This window comes from Podarcis raffonei, chromosome 8, assembly GCF_027172205.1.
Source record: "Podarcis raffonei isolate rPodRaf1 chromosome 8, rPodRaf1.pri, whole genome shotgun sequence".
NCBI classification, from domain to species: domain Eukaryota; kingdom Metazoa; phylum Chordata; class Lepidosauria; order Squamata; family Lacertidae; genus Podarcis; species Podarcis raffonei.
Window position 1 is genome coordinate 23,273,217 of NC_070609.1, and position 23,714 is coordinate 23,296,930.

The window sequence follows — 23,714 nt, forward strand, 5'->3', positions numbered from 1 at the left end:
TGACACTTACAAACAATGGACGATTGTCCTTCCATCGCCGCTCTCCCCCTGCCACTTATCCACTTGGGCTAATAAATGCAGGAAGGACTTCTTTGAATCCGGGGTGTCTCGGTAGGCCGACCACCGCAGGTACTGGAAGTGTCTAACCATCAGGTGCCCTTCCTGTAACTAGAGAAAGCACATCATTCCCCCACTTTAGGGTAGCATGCTTAGGTGAGATGTTTTCAGGCTTTTTAGACACACGACCCATCTTGAACTACAACCTAAAATTTGTGTGTGCACACAGACAGACCTTTTCTCTCCAAAGCAGCCTTCCTTACCCTGGTGCCATCCATATGTTTTGGACAGGGGGCTGGTCCGCTTGGGCAAATGGGGCACCACCCCACCAACCAGTGTAGTGTAGTGGTTAAGAGTGGTAGACTTGTTATCTGGTGAACCGGGTTCGCGTCTCCACTCCTCCACATGCAGCTGCTGGGTGACCTTGGGCTAGTCACACTTCTCTGAAGTCTCTCAGCCCCACTCACCTCACAGAGTGTTTGTTGTGGGGGAGGAAGGGAAAGGAGAATGTTAGCCGCTTTGAGACTCCTTCGGGAGTGATAAAGCAGGAGATCAAATCCAAACTCTTCTTCTTCTTCACATTCGCCTGCCTTCTTACTTACAACCAGTCCAGGGTGTAGCACCGGCTGTTAGCTTCCTCCTCCTTGTAGAACTTAGCAGGGAGAAGGATGGGAAAATTTGTAGAATCAGTTGGCTCTGCCTGTCGTTGGCTCTAGCGCCATCTACTGTTGGTCTCCCTGCCTTCTGCCCTACCAGTCGCAAAGGGCACCAGCCACCACTGGTTTTGGACTAAAACTCCCATGCCCATTGGTCATGCTGGCAGGGGTTGGTAGTCCAAAACAATGGGGGGGGAGGGCACCAGCATGAGGAAATATGCTCTATTGTCACCAGATATATGATCAGCAAGGTATTAGATCCCATTGTGTAGAATAGGGCATTTTAGCTATCACTATTGCTTATCATGGTGCCTGCTGAAATTCTCTATTTCTATGCAACTAGTGAATGAAAGGAGACTATACTTCTGGTCTTCTTCCAAAAAAGAATAATAAATGAGGATAAACGAGGAGTCCCATTGTCGCAAGTCCTATCACAGGTCACAATATCACTCATGTGTGGGCCCTGATCCAGCAGTTGAAGATTTTTGACTTTTATTACCTTGCATTGCTGTTAATTTTTCAGGCAAGGAGATATTCTACTCTGCCAAAGGTGATCTCCAGCAAGGTACAGTCAAGGGCTTCTGGACTGGGCTTCAGACTTCAATATTGTAAATCACTTTAAGTTTACTTTTCATTTTATTTTACTTTTAAAGAAAGTGACTAATAAGCATGATAAATTACTACCATCATCTCTGTAACTAGAAAACTCCTACATGGGACATGAGGCAATCAGATGCTCATATGAATGCATCAACATTCTTTGTGCATTCTGTACTTGAGCAAACTGTTAAGGTAGAGGGAGAAAATGGCCAAAACAAAGAGAAGGAAATCAAACCCATGTTACGCTGATGGGGATGCTGGAGAATTCTGACAAAAAGGGAAATGGGAGTGGAAATCGCCAGCGCTGTTCATCCCATGATGGGAATGGCAATCAATCCACTGAATATAACCAGCATTCACTGTTGTTGTTGTTATTGTTGCTTTCAATCAACAGATGATATGTACCGGTAATTAATTATGTTCCCTCTTTCTCATTTGCATTGTGTTTCCTTTGCATTGAAATGAATGGGGTGGAGAAAATAACATGACGACACCATAATGAATGATGTAAACTATTAAGGTGTGTAATTTCAGCACAGTGAACTGTGAGGTGAGTAATACTGTTTTTGGCGGAAGCTGAACTGCAGTGGAATGGAGACACTGCCGCATGCGACAAATACAGGATGGAATGGAAAATGCTCCCATACAATGTGCTAGTTGCAGAATTAATTTTAGAAATTCTCTGTGTTAAATCAAAAGAAGGGCAGGATGCAACACTGGGCTATGTGACCTCGTGGAACAACGGTGGAATGGAAGCAACAGTATCTGCTCACCCACAGTTCAGATTTGTCATAATAATGAGCTTATTCTTGGGTATTGCCCTCCACTCATTCTCTCACAAACACACATGAACACACAACACCAAAAGTGACAATGTCAGTCCTGGCAATGATGGCTGTCAGCAGCACCTGTTTTTATACATTTGGTATTCTCTGCAAACAAACAAAAAATCTCAAATGGAAGGGAGGCTGTGAGAGGAAAAGGATGCTCTTTAATACTCTGGTAATCTGGTTAGCTTTGCAATCTAATGTGGTTAGGGGGCTCTGGAAGGAGAGGGATTATGTGCACACAGCTAAGTGAGCCCAGGGTTTAAGCAGGTGGATGCAGAGCTCAGTACCAAATCAGAGGCTTGGGAGGGAAGAATGAAAATACTATGAGAATCAAGAGTGGCTTATGAGATGAATCTCTGGGACTGGCACTAAAGCTGTCATTAATGCTTTATTAATGGGCTGGGGCAGGAGAGGCACAGAACTGGAGAGAAGGCAATCAATGACAGATTTCTGAGCCATCAGCAAAGAAGACTGGATGTATTTACCCATGCATTAGGACTTATGCACTTGGATGAGTTTAGCCAAATTTTCAAGGTGAAATGGGGACAAAAGACCCAATAAACCCTCCAGAAATTTGAAGCTCCTGTTTTGTGTGTTCAGATTGTCACTCTGGCACCACTGTTTGCTTGCAGAGGCATGCACCCCTGCAAGGAGCTGTATCAGTGGCCCCACCCCCCCAAAAAAATCACTTTACCACACTGTGGGAAGGACAGAAAACTTCTTTCACATGTTGTCACACACATATACATCGTACCCTCACTTGTCCAATAGGTGATTTTTGTGTCAACCACCACCACCCCGGCCTGTGCCCCTAGCAGACACTGGTTTCTCCAACCCCTAAGTATGCCTCTGTTAGTTTGTGAGGCGTTTTGTCTAGGCTCCTTCCCAGAAAGATTCCAGCTAATCAGGGATTACATGGGCAATGTAATGATGTCCTGGCACTGGGTAGCCAATCAGATCTGGATACAGGATGATGAATGATGATGATGATATAATTGACATGTTTTGCTCCAGTTTAAACTAGGGCTAGAGCTAAAATGGCCACATTCCATTCACCATCTCTACAATTTGAGGTTGGCTGTTTCCATGCTCAGTTTGGAGGGGCTGTGATATGGCCCCCAGATAAGATATAAGGAGGGCTCTGAGGGTACAGAGAAAAAAGCGGGTTGGGAAAGTGTTTTCAAGGACTGTGGTTGGATGAGAGATGGTGGGACAATGGAGTGGCAGAAGATGCTTGGAGAAAAGATGGAATTGCCTAGATGATGCTCCCCTCACCCACCCTATATAGCATGTAACATAATGATAAGCTCTCACAAATTCCTTTGGACTCAGTCTTATAATGCATTACTGAATAAAGTCTAATTGGCTTGCATTTCCGTACTGAATCCACAAAGGGGAATTTTCTCCCACGAAACAGAATGCATGGGGGGGTGGAGAGGCAGTCTTCAGTGACAGATTGTTACATATTCTCTGGGTTGATATGGGACAAATAAGAGAATGCAAACATTTTCTCCTTCAGTTTCCATTTTTATCAGAATTCTCTGGCATTCCTAGCTACAGCAAATTTTAATTTACCTCAGAGCAGCTGAGGAAGGCAGAAGCCAAAACAATTCTTTTTCTTTTCTTTTTTCTTTTGCTTAAAGACTTTAATATCTTTGTTTTGTTAATCACTGCAAGAAATATATGGTTTTAGTGATTAACTGCATCCTTCTGGGATCCAGAGCAAATTTGTCTAAAGTGCTGATCGATGCTTTAAAAATTGTCCATGTGTTTGTGTGTACACATTCCTAGGTGCTGACACACCTCAGAGTTGTCTCAGCAATGGAAAGGTTCCCTTTCCTCCTCAGTTATCAAAAGTCAAAATGTTTTGCTTTAAGACTTTAATATCATTCTCCCCCCCCCCGTGTTGCTTCCCCCCCTTTCCTTTATTTTCAGAAAGTAGAAAAATGCTGAAGCAGATAAAATATTAATCAAAGATATTAGAGGTACAAAAACATAAGAGGGAAGAAAAGGCAAAAGAAAACAATCAACCAGAAGCCTGAAGTCTTTGCACACAATAATAAAACAAATATTTGGCCCCTCATAAAGAGAGAAGAAAAGATTTCACCTTATTCCATTCAAAACTTGGATAGTTTAAATATGAAATATTAACACTGTAAGAGAAATGGTTAAAAACAGATATTGGTTGGTTCTGTTGGTCTTTAGCTGGTAGGATGGGACTAACAACAGGGTCACAGCCTGATCTAAGTTGGGTTGAAACAGCAGCACTACCTTCTTAAAAATGTATGGGGTTTTTTTTTGGGGGGGGGAGTAAGTTATGGGTTCCAAGTGGACTAAAGGTGGGTCCCAGGTCTGAAAAGTTTGAAGGCTACTTAAAAATGCAAGAGTCAATCAAGCATCAGCTTCTCCTTTCTGGGTTGGGAAACATGTGGTCCTTCATAGAAGAATGGAATTTTAGAGTTGGAAGAGAGCACCAACCATTGGGAAGTACTGGATTTCTTGCAACCTCATAAGCACCCCTTATGGCAGAGTGAGGCAGCTGCCACAGAAAGCAGGCATTGTAGGGACTGGCAACAGGGGTGAGGTGTTGCAGAAGAGAACCGTGTCTGTGGCCTGCTCTGTGCTCCCAAAGCTAGGCTGCTGCCCTCAGATGTGCTGCTGGGCACCAAGTTGAAGTAAGAGTCAGCTGCTAGTCCAGTCAGCTTTGGTACATGAAATGGGTGGGAGTGCCATTTTGTCTTGGGCCAGCCCTGCCATGGAATGTGTTGTTACAAAGCTATTGAACCTTATTAAGTATATATTCTCTTCTCCATTCCCACCTCCAGCCTAGAAACATTGGCTCCTCCTTTCTCCCAAGCTGTCAGCTAGGAGCAACCTTTCCTCCTGACTGTAGTAATGGGAGAGAAAGGAAGCAGGGCTCACAGCAAGGGCTGCACCAAGAGTCCAGCTGCCTTTGTCCCCTCCTCTTCCTGAACTGTCTTCATCTCAGCAGGTTGTTATATGAAATAAATGGTGCTTGACTGCTTTGTTTCCCCCCCCCCTCCCCTTTTTCTTTCATGTTGTGTCTTTTAGATTATAAGTTTGTAGATAGGGACTGTGGTTTGCTTGTAACTCATGTAAGCCACTGGGAGTTTAGTTTCGGTTTTGTTGAAGATTAGGTTAGTATTCGTATTCGTATTCGTATACATACATACCCCAGCCACTCTGTGCAGCTAACAATAAATATGCTGACAATAAATAATATAAATAGCATCTTTAGGGATACTCAGCCAGATTTTACTGAAGGACTGCTTCTGGCAACAGAGTGCTGGGCTCAATGAGACCTTAGTCTGATCAAGTAGGGCAATTTTTAAGGCCAAAGCATCTGTGTGTGAGGCAGAAATCCAGCTGCTTAAGCTTCTCTCCATTGGGCCTCCAGAAGTCAAGGGCTCCTAATCCACTTCCTCCCTTTTAGCGATCCCAATGGGGTTCTGCTCAGATTCAGTTTGGGGAGTGGCACAAAATACAGTTGTACGAGCACAAAACTTTGGCAACAGTTTGGAGGGGATCCGAAATTTCTGCATTACACGTTAATGAAGCTGTTGCGAGTCACACTTTTGGGAAACTCTAACCCTTGACTGTAAACTTGGCAACTTTCACTGGTACTCCTGTCTAAGAAGGAACACAATTGGGGAAAGAGAATGGGAGCTGTCTTTCACTGGGTCATGTGATTTGTCTTTCCAGCTCATTCCTATCTAGTCTGATTGGCTGGGCCCTCCAGGATTTTAGGGATACATCTTTCCTATCACCTGTTAACAAGAAATGTCAATATCCTTTTAACGGGACATGCAAGGATTGAACCTGGGACCATCTATGCAAAGCATGTACCCCTGCCATTGAGTTATTATCTGTGTCCATGTTATTTTCTCTTTCTCTTGGCAAGCCAAGATGATTCTGCTGGCTGCCGAGTTTCTTGGGAGACAGAGAGAGGATCTGCTGTTGTTGACATTTAGTTCCCTGAGCATCCCATTACCATAGTGGCTGCCTGCAAATTATTCACAAAGTTACCTGCAAGACAAGTGTTGGCAGGAGCTGGAGAATGTGGTGGCATCTGATACTTATTAAAAACAGCCCCTGCAGTTTCAGCATGGGAATGAGACAAGAAAGACCTGTGTCATCTCCATGCCAAACCAATTATGCAAGACAAGGAGAAGAGGACTCAAAAGCAAAAGAGAATGCTTTAAAGGACTGGGCTCTCTGAACAGACTTGGGGAAAGGCAGAGGGAGAGGGATTTTGTATCATTCTGCCAAACTTGGGATGGAGAGCACTCCATCACTTGCAAACCTGAAAATGAAGTTTTCTCAAAGTCTAGAGATTTATGAAAAGGAGGTGTTTTAAGAGCTCTGCTGGGTCAGGCCAGTAGCACATCTAGTCCAGCATCTTATTCTCACAATGGCCAATCGGATGTTCATAAAAGGTCCACAAGCAGGACCTAAGCGCAAGAACATTCTCCCCACCTGCTAGTCCTAGCAGCTGGGAGCATACTGCCTCCAATCGTGGGGGTAGAACATAGCTGTCATGCCCCCCTATAATTGTACCATAGCTTTGACCATTCCTGGAATGAGAGAACTTGACCACAGTAGTTCAGGCATTGGTCACTTCAAGGCTGGGTTACTGCAATGCACACTATGTGGGGCTTCATTTGTGCTTGATCCAGAAGCTGCAGTTAGCTGAGAATGCTGCAGCATAATTTCTAACAGGAGTGAGAACCTGTCAGTAAATATAACACCTCTGCTCAGATATCTGCACATATTGCTGTTTTCTTACCGTGCCAAGTTCAATGTGCTACTATTGGTATATAAAGCCTGTAAGAACTTGGGGCCAGTTTACTTGCAGAACTGGGAGACACTCCTGCTGGAAACTTGTAGAGCTGCTCTCAGTCAGGTAGATAATACTGAGTTAGATGGACCAATAGTTTGAGATGATATAAGGCAACTTAGGCATGTTCAGTCTAAGAAAAAAGAATTATACACCCAAGACCAACATAAACTCAAAACAGCATGGTATTGTTGAGCTTCTCACCCGTGTTACATTCTGAACCCGGAAAAGACGAGCGATAACATCCTCATCAGCTGACCTAGAAACGTATTCCACTTCCATTGGTCCATACTGCTGGAGTCCTGGCTCAGGCCAATATTGTAAACAAGGCTAGAGAGAAATAAAGAACACAGAGTCATGAAAGTGTGACTTTGGAATACAGCCAACTGCTGATGCTACTGGCCTTGCCCTGCAGTTCTACACATGTTTACTCAATAGAAAGCCCTGCTGAGTTCAGATGGACTTAATACTAGGCAATTATGTACTGGACTGCATCCATTCAGGCCCCAATGCATTGCTAAGACATACTCACAAGACAAAGGCAAAACATTCCACAGGTTACACCTGTGATGAATCTGCATCTGATAGCCCACAAGGGGTCTCTAACACACCACCCCCCTTTAGCTGTATTATTTTTTTCCTAAACTAAGAAAACCCATATTCTTTAGTAGAGAAGCAATTCCAAGTTATCTGACTCCCCATCAACCAGAGACGTCCCCTGACTGAGCCGCGCCCCCAGCTAATTCCCGCTTGGAAATATCAACAGGAGGTTTATATCAACAAGAGCTTTAATATTCCCAAGCATTAGACTTGCCAGAGAAAGATCACTGATAGGAAGGGATCCTGCTCTTGCTATCTCCCACCCAGCAGCGCAGCTGATGTATTGTTCCATTCAGGGGTCACCAATGTGATTGTTTTTGTGCGTGACAGCCAGGAAGGCAGCGTCAATACAAAATATATGATGTTTGTCATTGCACTTTAACAGAACATTTAGCATTTGGGGCCATCCGGCAGCCCAGGCCTTACCGCATGGCAAATGTGTTTGAGAAATAATTGGTTATTAATAGGGGCTATAAATCTCTGTGATCTCGATGCCTTCCAGACTCAGAGCTATAATTTGGATATTAAAACTTCCTCCGGCAAGGCATGGTTCAAGCAAGGGATATACCCTCTAAGTCACCTTTTTTTTTTTAAGCTGTTTCACTGTAAAGGTTGATTTATTAGCTGTTGGTGTTAAGCTGGTAAACATTTAAGATCTGGCTAAACAGCACTATGCAGACATCATCCCCAAAGAATAAGATGCCCAGTGGGGCTGGCAGAACAAGGTAGTGGTGAAATATTGTAAGAAGAGAGTTGCATATTGATAGAGTGGAAGGGGTTAGGGGTAAACAGCTCACAAAAAAGTGTGTATTAGTTTTTTTAAAAAAAGAATGCATTAAAAATGTTCCTATTAGGAATGTGCACTAAAATGATGAATATTATTTAAAATAAATAAATCACAAAGTGAGGTGGAAATGTAGTGAACTGAATTTAAGACTGGAAAAATGATAAACTGAGAGAAACTTCAGTCTGGAGATTCCTTCTTCCATTACAAGCAAATGGGACAGCCTGTCTTCTTTTCTGTAACCAGTCTAGGAGTTTTGACTGGTTGTCCATTTCCTTCTGCTTCCATACCCTCTAACAATTCTCCAATGAAAATAGGGACATCCCATTCCATAATGATCATTTTACTATTTATGCCCCACACATCTTACTCGGTTGCCCCAGTCACTCTGGGCAGCTTCCCACATATATAAAAACATAATAAAACATTAAACTTTTTTTTTAAAAAAACTTCCTTATACAGGATTGCCTTCAGACAGCTCGGGGGTTGGATAACTCCATACCCTCCAACATTTCTCCAATGAAAACAGGGCCATCCTAAGGAAAAGTGGGACATTCTGGGGTCAAATCAGAAACCAGGACGGCTTCTCTAAATCAGGGATGTCCCTGGAAAATAGGTACACTTGGAGGGTCTGCGCTCAGTCTCAGTGCTGACATTGGAGGGGAAATGATTGACAGAGGGAGGGGTTAGAATTATTTGGATCTTCCTCTCATTGGCTTTGGTTCTGCCTGTCGTTAGCCTCCCCTCTTTGTGTCCTACTAGTCCCAGTGGGCCTCCATGCCTTGGAAGAAAAGAATTCAGGAAGCTGCTCTAAGAACATGAAAAGAAGCTGGGAAAGGCAGAGCACCTCATCCACTACCAAAAGCCCTTTGTTTCTGACTCCTTTTATCTTTAAGCTTCCCAAACTCTGGTGTAGCAGAGTTACCGGCTCGGATTTCCCTCTGTGTCAATTGCTTCCAGCCTTAATTTCACTCCTGAATAAACTCCCCCTGGCCTTGCAGAATTGCTGGGATTCCTAGCTACGGGAGCACCAGGGATAATGCTCATTTCCTCATTCTGTTATTTAAGGACGCAGCAGTCCTCTTCTGCTCAGCAAGTGCAGCTGACGGAGGAAGGCGCCTCTTCACCCGAGGTGGGCCTTTAATTCATTCCTCTGCTTACTTTTCCTGTCGGCATTGCAACTGTAGGTTTGGGTCATTTGCACTAAAGTGCCTGATCTTGACTCATAAAATAATCCAGTTAATGAAGTCTTCTCCAGACATCCATTAAGACTCTGTAATACCAATTTTATGCTAAGAAGAAGAAACCAATGCGTTTTTCAGGCAAATTAGCATTACGGACTTGTAATGGGCTCTTAAAACTGCCATGAACTTGACAAGAAGGCTTTAAGAATCCAGGGAGGGGAGATTCAAAGTCCCATGCCCTTCCTATCATCCAATCCTGACTATCCATCATAGAGTTCCCTTCCATACAGAGGATTTTTAATGGCCAGAGTGTGGTGTTGCTAAACTGTGTTGATTGGCAACCATCTGTCTCGGGTGGCAATGGAGGAGTGTGCCTTGGTAGGTAAAGTCAAACCATTGGAAGGTTACAGTGCCTGCTGTGGCTGTAGACACTGATATGGGGGAGACATGTTTTGTTGCAGCAGAGATTCTGTAGATGGAGGCATCCGGTTCTGCTCATGCAGGTGTACCATGATGTTTCTTCTCTCTGCACTACTCCCAATGGTTATTCCTCCTCTGGTCACTGCTGTGGGTACACAACTGACTGGTTGTCTCCAGGCACTGTGGTCGTCTGCAAGGGATTCCCACACAGTGAGGTTGATGTAGCCAGCCTTCATGACACATTTGCAGACATCTTTGTAATGCAGAGTTAGTCCTGTCCCTGATGCCAGCTCCCCATGGAGCACGTTCTTGGGGATCCTGCCACCTTCCATTCTGTGAACATGACCGAGCCAGTGTAGACATTGCTGAGGCAAGAGTGTGAACATGCTGGGGATGTGGGCTTGGGAGAGCACATCTTTGTTTGAGACTCTGTCCAGCCTGTTAGGATTCTTTTCCCGTGCTGCAGTCATGCGATTGTTTTTATCACATGCCGGTGTATGTTTTCATTCCACATTGTGGGCAGTCACGGAGACAGGATGTTTGTATTACTGTTTGTATTACTGTATTACTGTATTTGTATTACTGTGGTTCCATGATGTAGGACGTTTGTCCTTTGTTCTTTGCTGTCTGATGCTGAAGATGAAGGAGCTGCGTTATGATGCTCTGAGTATGTAAATAATGTAGTTTAGCCAAATGCTGCACTACTGAGTCTGTACGCTGACTGCCTATACTCTGCTGATCCCGAAGTGTGCTGATGCCTCTAAGGTATCAGTCACTGTGATGTTCGGGCTGGAGAAAGATTTTGAATTTCCTGAATGAACGACCAGGAGGGACAGAACATGCCAGTTGGGCATGTGTCTCTGCCAGCCTCCTATTTGTGTGTAGGACCTCCTGACACTGCCATGTGGTGCCCAAAATCTTCCTGATGTGGAAAGCATTGAAGTGTTGTTTCTGGTGGTTGTAAGCTGCCTACGACTCACTTCCATACTGCAGAGTGCTCAACACACAAGCCTGATAGACCTTCATCTTGGTATTGGACATTAGCATCACATTTTCCCATACCCTTTTGAAGAGGCGAGCCATTGCCATACCTGCCTTGCCAATATACTTCTCCAGCTCAGGGTCGATGGAGAGGTTGCTGGGTATGTGGAACGCAGGTAGACAAAATTGTCTACCACTTCAAGCATGTGGTCACCAGTGCTGATGTGTGGAGTGCTGGCAACATCCTAACCCAGGATATTTGTCAGGTGGTAAGGCCAAACTCCCTACAGGCTTGGGCAAAATGGTTTAGGAGTCTCTGAAGAGTGTCCTTGGATTGTGCTGTCAAGGCTGTGTCCTTCTGGCAGCTCCGGCAGCCAAGCTGGTGCCAAATGTATTGCTTTCCTTTCCTTTGGACCACATCACTGAGGCCAAGAGGGGGGTCTTGCCATCTGGACAGCCCAGGACCTCCATATACACTGCCCAGGCTTGCACCTCAGAGAGGTCTCTTTGGTGCTGCAAATGCAGCAAAAACAACACAGGAGGCAGCAGTTTTGAGTTTAATTGTGTGGCTCTCTTGCTAATTCATTTAAGCAAGCAAGATGTTATTGGCATGCATTGCTTCTTCCTAATTCATCCAGAATAAGCAAAGGACTATTTGTGTTTCCAAAGTAATTGTTATCTATTGGAATAATCTCTGGGCTGCACAATCATTTCCAGCCAAAATCCCCCAAGTAGTAGCTCCATGAATGTGAATGTAAGCTACGGGCTCAGTTGTTTCACACTTTAAAAGAACAGCCAAAAAACCTGTTTAAAACAGTAAGGTAAGCCAAACACACACACAACTTTGTAATGTTTCTCCTGCTCCTCTGTAATGAGACGAATCCCCCTGACTTTTGCAGAGGAAGAATTTCAACTCAGCTCTCTTTTCATCATCATCTCCTTACAAAGCTACAGCTTCCAGAGTTCCCTGGGAAGAGCTATTGATTGTTCAACCACTCTTAAGAATTGTAGCTCTGTGAGGGGTATAGGTGTCTTTTAACAACTCTTAGCACCCTTAACAAAGAACAGCTCCCAGAAATCTTGGGGGGAAGTAATGACTGTTTAAGGTGGTATCATAGCACTTTAAATGTTTGTTGTGCATGTGGCCCTGGTGATGATTCTGTGGAAACAGAATTAGTGACTGGCTGCCCATTCCATCAGTCCAGCCTTTAGCAAATCCAGATCAAACTGGCCTCTGCTTCAGATCACTTTGGCCTTCAACAGACTTGCAGACTATGTCATTATTTTGCTGAAATTAAATTAACCAGAATCGTTTTAACGTGGTTATTTTGTGCTTCAGAATCAGCCTGTGCATTAGACTATTTTACTGTGATTTGACTGTTCAAGTTTCATATATTACTTACATTCTTAATTCCACTGATCCACACATACACAAACCCTGGAGATATTAGTTGAATGCAAGTAGATCTGGCTGTGTTTTCGAAGACCACATCATACATAAATGCAAAGTGGAGCAAACAGTCTGCTCAAAGAAGCAACAGCAATGAGCGGCAGGTGTTTCTCTGTTACTCACCCAGGCAGAGTTGGACTGATTGAGCTGGTTCAGCATGATGATGGAGGTGCAGCCATAGTCATACACCAGCCTCCAGAAGTCTGTGGTTGTGTTCTGTAGTGGGTGCAAGGTCACAATGAAGGCAGCACTCTTTGTGTAGCTCTAAAGGAGAGAAAAAGAGCCATGGGATAAAAGCATATTAGAGGGAAGAGATGGAGCAAATCACAGCCCTAATCTCCAAGGTTGACTGGGAGGAAGATGGAAATCTGGGTTTTGAGATTCTAAAGCAAAGGATTGTATGCAGGATTAATCCAATTCCATTTGGATTGGTTATCTTGAAAAACACAAGGGAAACTTAAAGGTGGCAGAAGGATCGTCACTTCCTTACTTCACTTCCTTCTGTCTACTAAACCACGTATCTCAGTAAAACAGGCAATATGATTGTTCACTAGTAATTTGAAATTTCAAGTGATGGTTACCATGCATAAAATAGCCATTTTTGATTGATCAAATGCCATACAACTTTCAGATCCCCATGCATTACAGTGGTACCTCGAGTTAAATACTTAATTCGTTCCAGAGGTGCCTTAACCTGAAGCACCACTTTAGCTAATGGGGCCTCCTGCTGCCGCCGCACTGCCGGAGCACGATTTCTGTTCTCATCCTGAAGCAAAGTTCTTAACCTGAAGCACTATTTCTGGGTTAGCGGAGTCTGTAACCTGAAGCGTATGTAACCTGAAGTGTATGTAACCCGAGGTACCACTGTATTTAAGGAACTCCATTGATAAACACTAAATGTGAGCTTTTAAAAGATGGAAGCTGAACTGCCTAAATGTGCTTCTAGTAGGTGATATTCAGTATAAGTCATACCCAGAGTAGATCCCATTAATCAAGGGGTCTACTCTGGGTATGACTTTACACTGAATATCACCCACTGTTCCCAGAGAAATCCTGGCTGAGCGATGGTACCCTCAGTCCTGCTACTCTGCCATTTGAATCCTCTGGGTTTGGGTTTGGCTCAGAGACAAATGTTTGTCTTTATTTTATCACATTTATTTTATCACATTTATATCTTCTCTAACCTCCAAGGAGCTCAAGGCAATGTACATGCTTCTTCACCCCCTTTTATACATACAAAAACCTTGTGAGACAGGCACGCCGAGTTCTGCCCAACATTTGGGGGGGGGTCAGAAGGTGCTCTGGCGATCCTCAAAGGGCCAAACATCTTCCCTTCTTGAAAATATTGGGGCGGCTCTGTCCCCTGTCCACCTCCAGATGACACCCCTGTTGTGAGGTAAGTTAGACTGAGAGATAATGACTGACCCAAGGCCACCCTGTGTATTTCTTGGCTAAGTGGAATTGGAACCTGGGCCTTCCTAGTCCTAGTTCAACGCTTCCTGATGTTTAGTCAGAATCTCCTTTTGTGCAATTTGGATCCATTGGTTCAAGTCCTACCCTCTGGAGCAGCAGAAAACAAGATTGCTCCATCTTCCATGTGATGGCCCTTCAAATATTTGAAGGGCTACCCTGAACACACCCAACTCCCCCAACTGTTTCTCATAAGGTCTGATCCCCAGCCCCCACCCTCTTGATCTTAGGAGGTGAGGAATCCCTGAAGAAAGGCCTCAAAGAGACTCATAGAGGAGCAGGTGGATCTAGAGAGACTTTGGTTCCAAGCCATGCAGGACTTCAGAACTCAATGCCCTCATGTAAAATCAAGCCTGGAAATTTATGAGCATACTTTTCTCCCACACACTCTGTGCCATATTTATAAGTAATTCTACTGGGGATCTTGGAGCATGCTGGATCCTCTTTCAAACTCAGGAGTCAGAATCTCTAATCTGATACCATTTGTCTGCCTTATAATTTGAGGCCTGTAACAAATAATCATCTGGTGAAGAAAAATCACACATATACATATCAATGCGAGTCAGCGCAGAGGCCCATTTTAGATCAAACTAAATTGAAGGCTGAAGGACAGAGATATGATAAAGCCTCATTCCCACTTAGGACCTCATTCCCAGCAAACACAAAGTTTTAAAAAGAATGAGCCTCTGTTCATTGATATTGCTCGATGGGAAAAAAGCACTCAGCTCTCTTTTTAAAAAAACAGAATTCCGTCTCCTTTGATCTAAGAGCCAGTGTGAAAAATGTCTGCCCAGTGGATCATCTCTTCGCCCCCCCCCCCCCCCCCGGAAGTTATACCTTTTGGATAATAAGAGCACAGAAAGCAGCTCTCGGATCTAAACTATAACACAGTCAACATTGCCTGGTAATATTTATTGGGGTTTTGAAATGGGTAGAGGGAGGGAAATGGTAAGACACAGAAAAGCCAGGCAGGCTCCTCTAAGCTTTGCTTCTAACAAACATTTTCTTGGGAGGAGGAAAGGAGGGGAAGGAAAGAAAAGACCCTTAACCTCAAGGTAATGACTTTGCAAGGCTTGTTAGCACTTCAAAAGAAGCAAGGGCTTTTAGGGGCACCTGCAGAGATGGAGCAGACAATCCAGGGTTGCAGAGCTTTTCTTCTTCAGCTCTTTGCCTTCCTAAAGAGCCCTTGAAACAACACTTATGAGCTCAAGTGACAAGTTCCCTGCACTTAGAAAACATCTCCCAGCTTTCTCAGTTTCTTTCAAACTCTGTTACAGAGTGCATAATCTCAGTCTTGAGTTCTTTTCTCCCATCAGCCGGGTGATTTGGATCAGCTTCTCTCCAAAGAGGTGAAGTTGGACAAAGGGAATCTCAGGACGAATTTGTTATTTTACAGAGCCTTCCTCCCCCCCACAAAAAAACACACCAATTGCTTAAAAAAAATAAAAAGGCAGCAAAGTGGGGCACAAATGAAGAAAGAGTACTGTGAGTTCCATGGGCTGCTACTTAATGGAGAGATAAGCACCAGTTTTTTTCATACTTCAGCTCTGGTGCTTGCATAAAAATAATTACAGCAATTGCTACCTGATCAGAACAGAAAGGAGAACTGGGAATGCAGGAAATCAAGAGAGGTGGGATCTGTGCAGGAAAGCTGATGGTGTTAAGTGATTAATTGGTGCAAGTCAGAGTCAGCTATTAGGGCTCTCTCCTTCAACAGGCAACCCCAGGAGAAGGGCCACAGCTCAGAGATAGAGCATCTGCTTTGCATGCACAAAGAACTAGGTTCAGTCCCTGGAATCTCCTTGTAGGGCTGGGAAAGAACTCTGTCTGGAATCCTGGTGAGCCACTGCCAAGCAGTGTAGGCAATACTAAGCTAGATGGACCAATGGTCAGACTCAACACAAGACAGCTACCTGTGCCCCCAGGATCAAATTAGCCCATCTCATCTTCCCTCCAGTTGGAAGGGAAGGGAAGGTGTTGCTCTCACACCTGACTTTTCAGTGATGCCCTGGTTTCTTCCTTTGGGCACAGTTCAAATTTCACAGCAAAATCAAATTTGGTCCATTTGGACTTGGGCCAATGCCCTCCCCCAATGTACCCCCCTGTCCCACCATCACTTATTGGTTTGCGATAATCACAGTTTACTGTTGCACGTGAACTGAAGAAACTATGGTTTACCACAAACCAGTTTCCCTCCTATTCAGAAAAGGCAAACTCAATTCAAAGCATGGTTTCTAGGAGGGCCAATCAAGACATTTTGCTGCCTGACGAAAAAGGCCAAGATGGCACTTCCATTCCATTCCTTATAAAGAAGATGACTGTCCTGGCTACTGAATCTTACTTCAACTCTGGTAATGAAATTCTGTCCACCACCACATTTCAGGCCCCAAGTTAGTTTAAGGGGCCCAGGTCAGACCATATTCTACTTTGTCCTCCAAACAAGGGCAACGGCCTGAGGACTTAGAATAAACAGCCAGAGAAATCCTACTTCTGCTCCACAAGACTCTTTTGGAAGCAAATGCATATTTGCAGGGATCTTAGCTTACCAGAATACACTATAGTTATCACAATCCAGGAAGTGAGGAAACTGAAGTGTGTGAAAAAAGGAAGAGAAGCCTGGCACTAGCACGTATGATCCTCAGCAGTTGCTGACTCTGAGCCCATCTATCCACCTGCCCTCTATATTCCTGACTTCCTAAGTAGCAGTGGCATGCTGTTGGCAAGCCGCCATTTTAATCTGCCAACAATACCATTGGGCAATGGCAAAGACTGCAGCACTGGCACTGTGGGTGCCCTTCTGAGGATGGAGCAAATGAGCCTGAGGTACAGACCTAAGAACCCTGAAGCCACAGTTTGACTGGAACTTTTGTTCCAGGCCTAGGTCTAGATTTACGACGGTGCCCAGTTAAAAGTGGCCATGAATCAAATGGTCAATTCCCTGTTGTGCCCAAGTTATTTACAAAAATGCCATAGGGCACACAAGTAAAAGAAAGGGTTGATTTGAAAGGCGGCCCCTGATGATTCTGGAAAGTGAATAAGGATATAGCACATCATGATCTAATCAAATCCTTTCGTGCTTTGATGGCAAGAGACAAACCTACAGAGGAAGCCCTTTACCCTTGATTATTCCATTTCCTTGGAAGTTTTACGTCACTGTCGGCTTTCAGAAAGCTTTCTCCCCTCCACCAAACTGACCTCTCTGGCTAATTGAAGCAGGTCACTGATTAATTTAGCCCATCTACTTTTATTTTCCCTTTTACCTGAAAACCAGCATTGTGAATTTTACTCATTTGCATAAAGTGCCGCAGCTGGCCATATCATATGGATTGTGAAAAAATGTGCTCATTCTAAATGGGCTCCATTGTATGGGAAGATGTGATCTGAAAGCCGGAACAGGCACATTTTTATCTCATGAGCAGGCCTGCCAAAAGCACAGGTTCAAACAAAGTCGGCCCTACCATTAGGCAGAGCGAGGCAGTCGCCTCAGGCGGTAGATACTGATGGGCTGGATATGGTGATGAGACATTCCAAGGACAGAGCTGTGGGTGCCGTGCAGTCTGTCTAGCACTCCACAGCCTGCTTCCTTGAGTCATGGTGGAAGAAAATATCCCGTCGCTAATGTCAAAGAAAGAATCGTTACAGTATTCCACTTAATGTCTGGAATGGGGTGGGTCACTATTGCCTCAGACAGCAAGATGTCTTGGGCCAGCCCTGAGTCCACAAGTGGCTTTTAGTGTTTTGGAGTCTTGGCTTAGCTATGCTATTATAAGCCTGAAGGAAATCTGGGGGAACCCAGCAGCTTAGAGGGGAAATAGGAGCTGGGGCAATGACAGGGAGGTGATTGACAGCAGAAAACTGGGGAAAGGCTTCAATCCATAATGCATGGATTGTTTCAGATATGGGCCCTCAGGTATGTTTCAGATCAGGGCCCTCAATCTGTGGCTCTTTCTTCAAAACAAAAGTGGTTAGTTTAAACACTTTTTATTATTTTCAAAATTCTGTATAGTAAATATAAAGATAGTTTGAGGAACTGAGATATTAAGATACAGATACTGGTAACTAATTAAACATTTCATATCTATCTGCCTATGCACACCTAGGTGGAATCTACACACACATAAAAAAACTCTTTGAAAATGCTGTTTTTAAAAAATGTTTTGAAAAATATATTGAATTTGCCATAGCTCTCTGTCGCCATCTAGTGTCACACTTGTATATTGCACTTTACAACACACTTAAACTTTTTTATTTGCAGCTGTATAGCTGAGTCCTTAAAAACCCTTTAAGTTGGTGTTATCAAATACTCAAAAAATCAATCCAACCACACACATGTACATTACTATAGTATCCCCAGGGAAAGAATATGAATCTATGGAGTCCTACAAGACAGCAGACTCCAACTTCCAATGAACTTACTATCTTTTTGTCTGCATTAAAAACTATATGAACAGTATGACATGTAGTCTGGCCCTGAGAGAGATCTATCTGGATTATCTTTCCCCCATCAAGCTAAGACTTTCCTATTCAGAAAGGCCTTTACAGTGGATCCTCCGGATACGAATTAAATTCGTTCTGGGGGTCCATCCACAACCCGAAAGTTCTGCAGGTAGAGGCGCCGCTTCTGGGCATGCACGTGGCGCGATTGAGCACTTCTGTGCATGCACAAAGTGCACAGAGCACTTCTGCACATGCGCACGGGGCGAAACCTGGAAGTATACACTTCCAAGGTTGCCGCGTTTGTAACCCAAAAGTTAAGTATCCAGAGGGTTACATAACTAGAGGGTCCACTGTATTTGAAAACTAGATGCAGATGATGTTGACAAATAGGCTGCTATCAAGGCAATTGGTATTTTAATGCTGGTCTTGAATGTGTTTCATTGGAGTTTATCAATTGTTTTCAACTAGTTTCTTTTTATTTCAAACGATGTTTTTTGGGGGAAATTCTGAGCCACCTTGAAACCCAACTTGGGAAAAGCAGGGATAGAAATACATGAATAATCAGGAGCTGAGAGCACAGAACATACACAGGCAGTCCACAGAGCTGGAAACCCTGGCTGACTGAAGTCCCTGACCTTGGGGGTTGCTGATGTACATATATTATGGACTTCCTGTTAGGCATATGGAAATTGGGGGTGAAGCCAGTGGAGTACAGCCAAACCATGGGCAGACTGAGCTGGGTTGATTCCCATGCCCACTTGTTTAACCTATGCTATCTGTCCATTTCTAATTCTCTCATTTCCCCACTTTTCAAGTTCTAAGTTCACTTAGTTTCTCCACATTTCCTCATCAGTTTGTGATTTTTAATTTTTTTAAAGAAAGAGTCTGTGTGAAAATTCATATGCATTTTTAATGTGAATATATCCTAAAAGGCAGAGGCTTGTGCGAAATTTTGCCCAACATGCACATTTCTGCAAGCAATTTTCTGCACCCAGAATGCATGTTCATGTGCTCATACAAATGTGCACTTTTCCCTAATCTATGTTTTTTCTCTCACACAAAACTGCATTGCAAAATTCATAGATGTGTGAATTTCAAAGGATAACGGATCTTCTCTTTTGCACGTTGCTCCTGGAAGCGCAGTTATGGAGATGGGAATTAAAATGTGGACCAACACCACTCCCCCCCAATCCCGACATCTGTGTGGTGGGAGCGAATGAAAAGCTTATCTGCTCCCTCTGCCTCGCTACCACTTAAGTCTCGGTTTTGCGGCACGCTCCTGAGACGGGAGCCCAGTGGCAGTGTTCAGCTTGGATGCTCCTGACTCCCTCTTCTCCCTGCTCTTTGTTAGACATATTTACAATAACACGGCGTGTCAGTTCAGCCCGTGCACTCGCAAAGAAACTTCTATGCATAATGGATTTTATTTCCCCTGGCTTGGAAAGAAAAAGGGACCGCGGGGGAGGAGAGAAGAGAGAGGTAGAATTGTTCAAGGAGTGGTTGCTGAATTTACATCACTGTCTTCTCTTGGAGAGAGAGAGAGAGAGAGAGAGAGAGAGAGAGAGAGAGAGAGAGAGTAGAATGTGCTTTGTGTCTCTTTTTAAAGAACAGGTGAAAAGACAAAGTGAGCCAAAAGAACTGAAACTGAAAAATCAAATCACACAGCACAGAAATGTCTAGGAAGAGCAGAGAAGATCATAGGCAGCTGCCCATTACCAGACTATCCATCCATCTAAGCAAGTGTTGTCAATTCCGACTGACAGAAGCTCTTGCGAGAAATAAAGGTCTACCTGATCCTGTTAACTGGAGAAGATGGCAGAGACTGAACCTGGGTCATTTCATATGCAAAGCTACAGCCCCTCTCTGATCAGTGCTCCAAAAGTAGAAGAAAATACGGTGTCCCAGCCATTTAAGTGACCAGTGTTTAATGTCTTTGTACCGGCTTCTGTTATATTCTCAGACAGATGGAGCCATCAGCAAGTTCTTCCTAATGTTTAGCCAAAACTCTCTAAAGAGCATAGCCTTATATCAAGTCTGACCACCGTTCCATCTAGCTCAGCATTGTCTAGAGTGACTGGCACTGATGCTAAGAGTATCTCTCAGCTCTCGGAGATGCCGAGGATTGTAGCTGAGAACTTGTGCGTGCAAAGCACTTGCTCTGCCACTGAGTTATACCCCTTTTGATTAGAGGATGTTTGATTCCAAATCAATCTACAGGCTGTAAAGGAGCGTATATCCTTCCTGGGAAATACGGGTGCATGCTGAATAGGTTTCAGTTCACAACAAGAAAAAACAGTATATTAGACACTAAATTATAATCATAGTGAGTTATTATGGGAGGCATTGTTGGAGGAGTTCCAAACCACATTTGAAAAAGAGAGAGAGAGCGAGCAGGAAGCAGCTACTCGTCTGGAAAAGCTCCTGTTGTTGTTTAGTTGTTTAGTCGTGTCCGACTCTTCATGACCCCATGGACCAGAGCACGCCAGGCACCTCTGGAAAAGCTCCTAGCTCCAAATAAATTCTAGAATTTTTCTAGTCCCCTCAAATTTGCAGGGGACAGTTTCCACTTCATCGCAGCTGCCATTTTGAATGAAAAACTTTCATTTCATCTCTGCTGTAAATACGTTGTTATGTTATGCTATGTTATGTTATGTTATGTTATGTTATGTTGTTATGTTGTGTTATTCTATTATAATACCACCCTTCATCCAAAGATCTCAGAGTAGTTCACAATATAAAAATACAGTATAAAAGCACAAATAAATAGTTAGAACAGAAACAAAACGAAACAATACCCCTCCCAAACACAATTCAAAGCGCAAAATATGAATCAACCAAAGGCTGATTAAAATATAACTCATTTTAATTATAGCCTGGATGAGACAACAACTATGCATTTTCTGAAAATATATCTAGACCTTTATCTAGTTGCTTACTTAGAAAACTTTGCATTTTCAAATTTCTTTTCAGTCTTTGAAAGGCAGGTCCTGATTCCACGTTCCCATTCAATGGCTTTGGAGCCTGAATGTGGCAGCTTGAACCTTATCAGGTGCAGGATAGAGAGGGGCTTGGCCTCCTCCATTTCCACTCCCCACCCATAACACCCCGGCAATGCACTTACATCTGTTAAGGCCGCGTTGATGTAGTTGTTGCTGTCTCCGTCCATGGAGATCAAGAAGGGGAGGCACCGGTCTGGAGGCAGCACGTCCATACTGCGATTCTTCTCCCGGTTGCGCGGCAGAAGGGCGATGCTGCACTCCTCCACATCCAGGTGGGGTGTTACAGAATTCAGAGTCTGCTGGACACAAGGAAACCAGGTCAGGCAGCATTTCATAATCTCAGAGTCAGGAGAAATTTAACAGGCACAATAAATAGGCACCCTTCTTTTATATCAGGAGTGGGGAACATTGTTTAGCCCCAGGGCTGCACTCCCTTCTTGTCAACATTCTGGGGGGCTCACGTGACAATGGTCGGCAGGAATAGAGGCAAAAGTGGGTGGAGCAATGAATGCAAATTCTACCTTTGTACTTTTGGCTAATTTTAAACACACCCACATCCACCCACCCCCCTCTCCATCCTCCATCCAGCCTCCCAAAAACAGAATTGTCATTTTTCTCTTTTTCCTTCCTAAACTCCTACACCTTCAGGTAAAGGTAAAGGACCCCTGGACATTTAACTCCAGTCAAAGGCAACTATGGGGTTGCGGTGCTCATCTCGCTTTTCAGGCCGAGGGAGCCGGCATTTGTCCACAGACAGCTTTTCGGGTCATGTGGCCTGAATACATAACATGACTAAACTGCTTCTGGCATGACAGAACACCTTTACAGAAACCAGAGCATACGGAAAAGTTGTTTACCTTCCCGCCACAGCGGTACCTATTTATCTACTTGCACTAGCATGCTTTCGAACTGCTATGCTGGCAGGAGCTACGCCTACGCCTTCAACAACTGCATGGCAAGCAGAAATTCAAGAAGTGAAAGCTTTTGTCCGATCCTGGCACCTCCACTCTGGGAAAAGCTTTGAACATTTGCTAGTAACATGGTTCTGTGTCCTTGCCTGGAAATAAGGTGACATCCTCAACTAAAGATTCTTACTCTCAGGGTGGTGGTTTTCAAGGCCCAGTTTGAGCAAAGGATTCCTACACTTCAGGGGGTTGGACTAGAACACCCCAACGGTCTCTTCCAGCTCTGTGTTCCTGGTTATCACAAAAGATGCATGCCTAGGCTATACTGGGCTCTTGCTTTTGGCAATCCTGGGTCCAAAGGCTCATCATAAATGTGCGCTTGAAGAAAGTCTCTTTGGTTCAAAGAAGCCTTCAGCTTTCATGGACTCACCTGGAACTCCTCCCGCAGCTGTGACGAGTTGCTCTGAGGATCTATCCTGACCATCTCTTTGTATGTGGGCCTGAATTCACTGACAGGGATACTGGTCTCTCCACACAGGCAGGCTTCCAAGATGGCATCGTGGATGAAGACATATTGCTCCTTCAGGAGAAGGGAATGAAAGTTTAAATGGTTATTGATTTATGCAATTGAAATAATTCACCAGATTCTTCTGAGGTCCAAGGCCTCAGCCAAATCAGGAATATTAGGAGGGTGTTAAGCATCAGATGAGTCAAGTGCAGACAGGCATGGACTGTGACTGGTTGGCTTGGATGGCCAGGAGCAATCTGTGGCTGTCAGGGCATCGGATAGAAATGAGAGGCAGGCATTGGGCAGGAAAACCCTGTGAATACCCTGACCACTGGCTGCATTTTCCCAGGAGAAGGTGGGAGTCCGCCACCTGGTGCTCCTTCATGTCTGAGGCCCATCCCTGAAGCAGCACCATAGCATTGATGCTGCATGGTAAAGGAGCCTCCTTTTCAAGCAGCTTTACTACATTTTGCAAATGAGCACTATGTACAGATTTGGTGTGATGCAGGATACCCATTTTCAAAAGCAGCTTCTTGGAGAAGCCTTGAAGAATTGACAATGGGAGGAAAATGCAACATCTCCTTCTCCTCCCAGGTGTGTGTTTAAGTCAAGCTTTAGGGGGGGAACATACCTAAACCTTAGCCCCTTCCCCCTTGCACTAATTCAGACCCAGATCCAGGGTGGGGTAGGTGGTGTCCCTGATTGGGGAGCCATGGATCAGGGCCATAGAGTGGATGTAAGATGGACAGTGCACAGCCCTTATATTTATATGCTACTACACCACAATATTTTTTGAGGTGTCTTAAAGCATCCTTAAAGCTGGACTGAACTCCAACAAATAGGGCTGGGTCCCTTTCACTTGCTAAACTATAGGTTTGCCATTTTGCCTGAAGCGGCACACTAATGTTAGCTTTGGTTTGTTTGAAACAAGGGAACTTGAGGCCTAAGGATTTTCATGTCACACTAAACCAGTGG

General features: G+C 44.2%; 1 protein-coding gene across 10 annotated transcripts in view; it reads right to left on the bottom strand.

Moving 5' to 3' along the window:
* Positions 1–23,714, bottom strand: part of PTPRU (protein tyrosine phosphatase receptor type U) — a 372,040-nt gene that overhangs the window by 14,239 nt on the left and 334,087 nt on the right. For 7 of the 10 annotated variants that reach the window (XM_053398507.1, XM_053398508.1, XM_053398511.1 and 4 more), the window contains 5 exons: positions 22,662–22,811; positions 21,449–21,622; positions 12,544–12,684; positions 7,206–7,331; positions 11–168 (listed from right to left, as the gene is read on the bottom strand). In XM_053398507.1, the coding sequence (XP_053254482.1) occupies positions 11–168; positions 7,206–7,331; positions 12,544–12,684; positions 21,449–21,622; positions 22,662–22,811 (749 nt within the window). Of the gene's footprint in view, positions 1–10; positions 169–7,205; positions 7,332–12,543; positions 12,685–21,448; positions 21,626–22,661; positions 22,812–23,714 lie in introns of all 10 variants that reach the window. The other 3 variants (XM_053398510.1, XM_053398514.1, XM_053398517.1) reach the window with 1 other exon arrangement.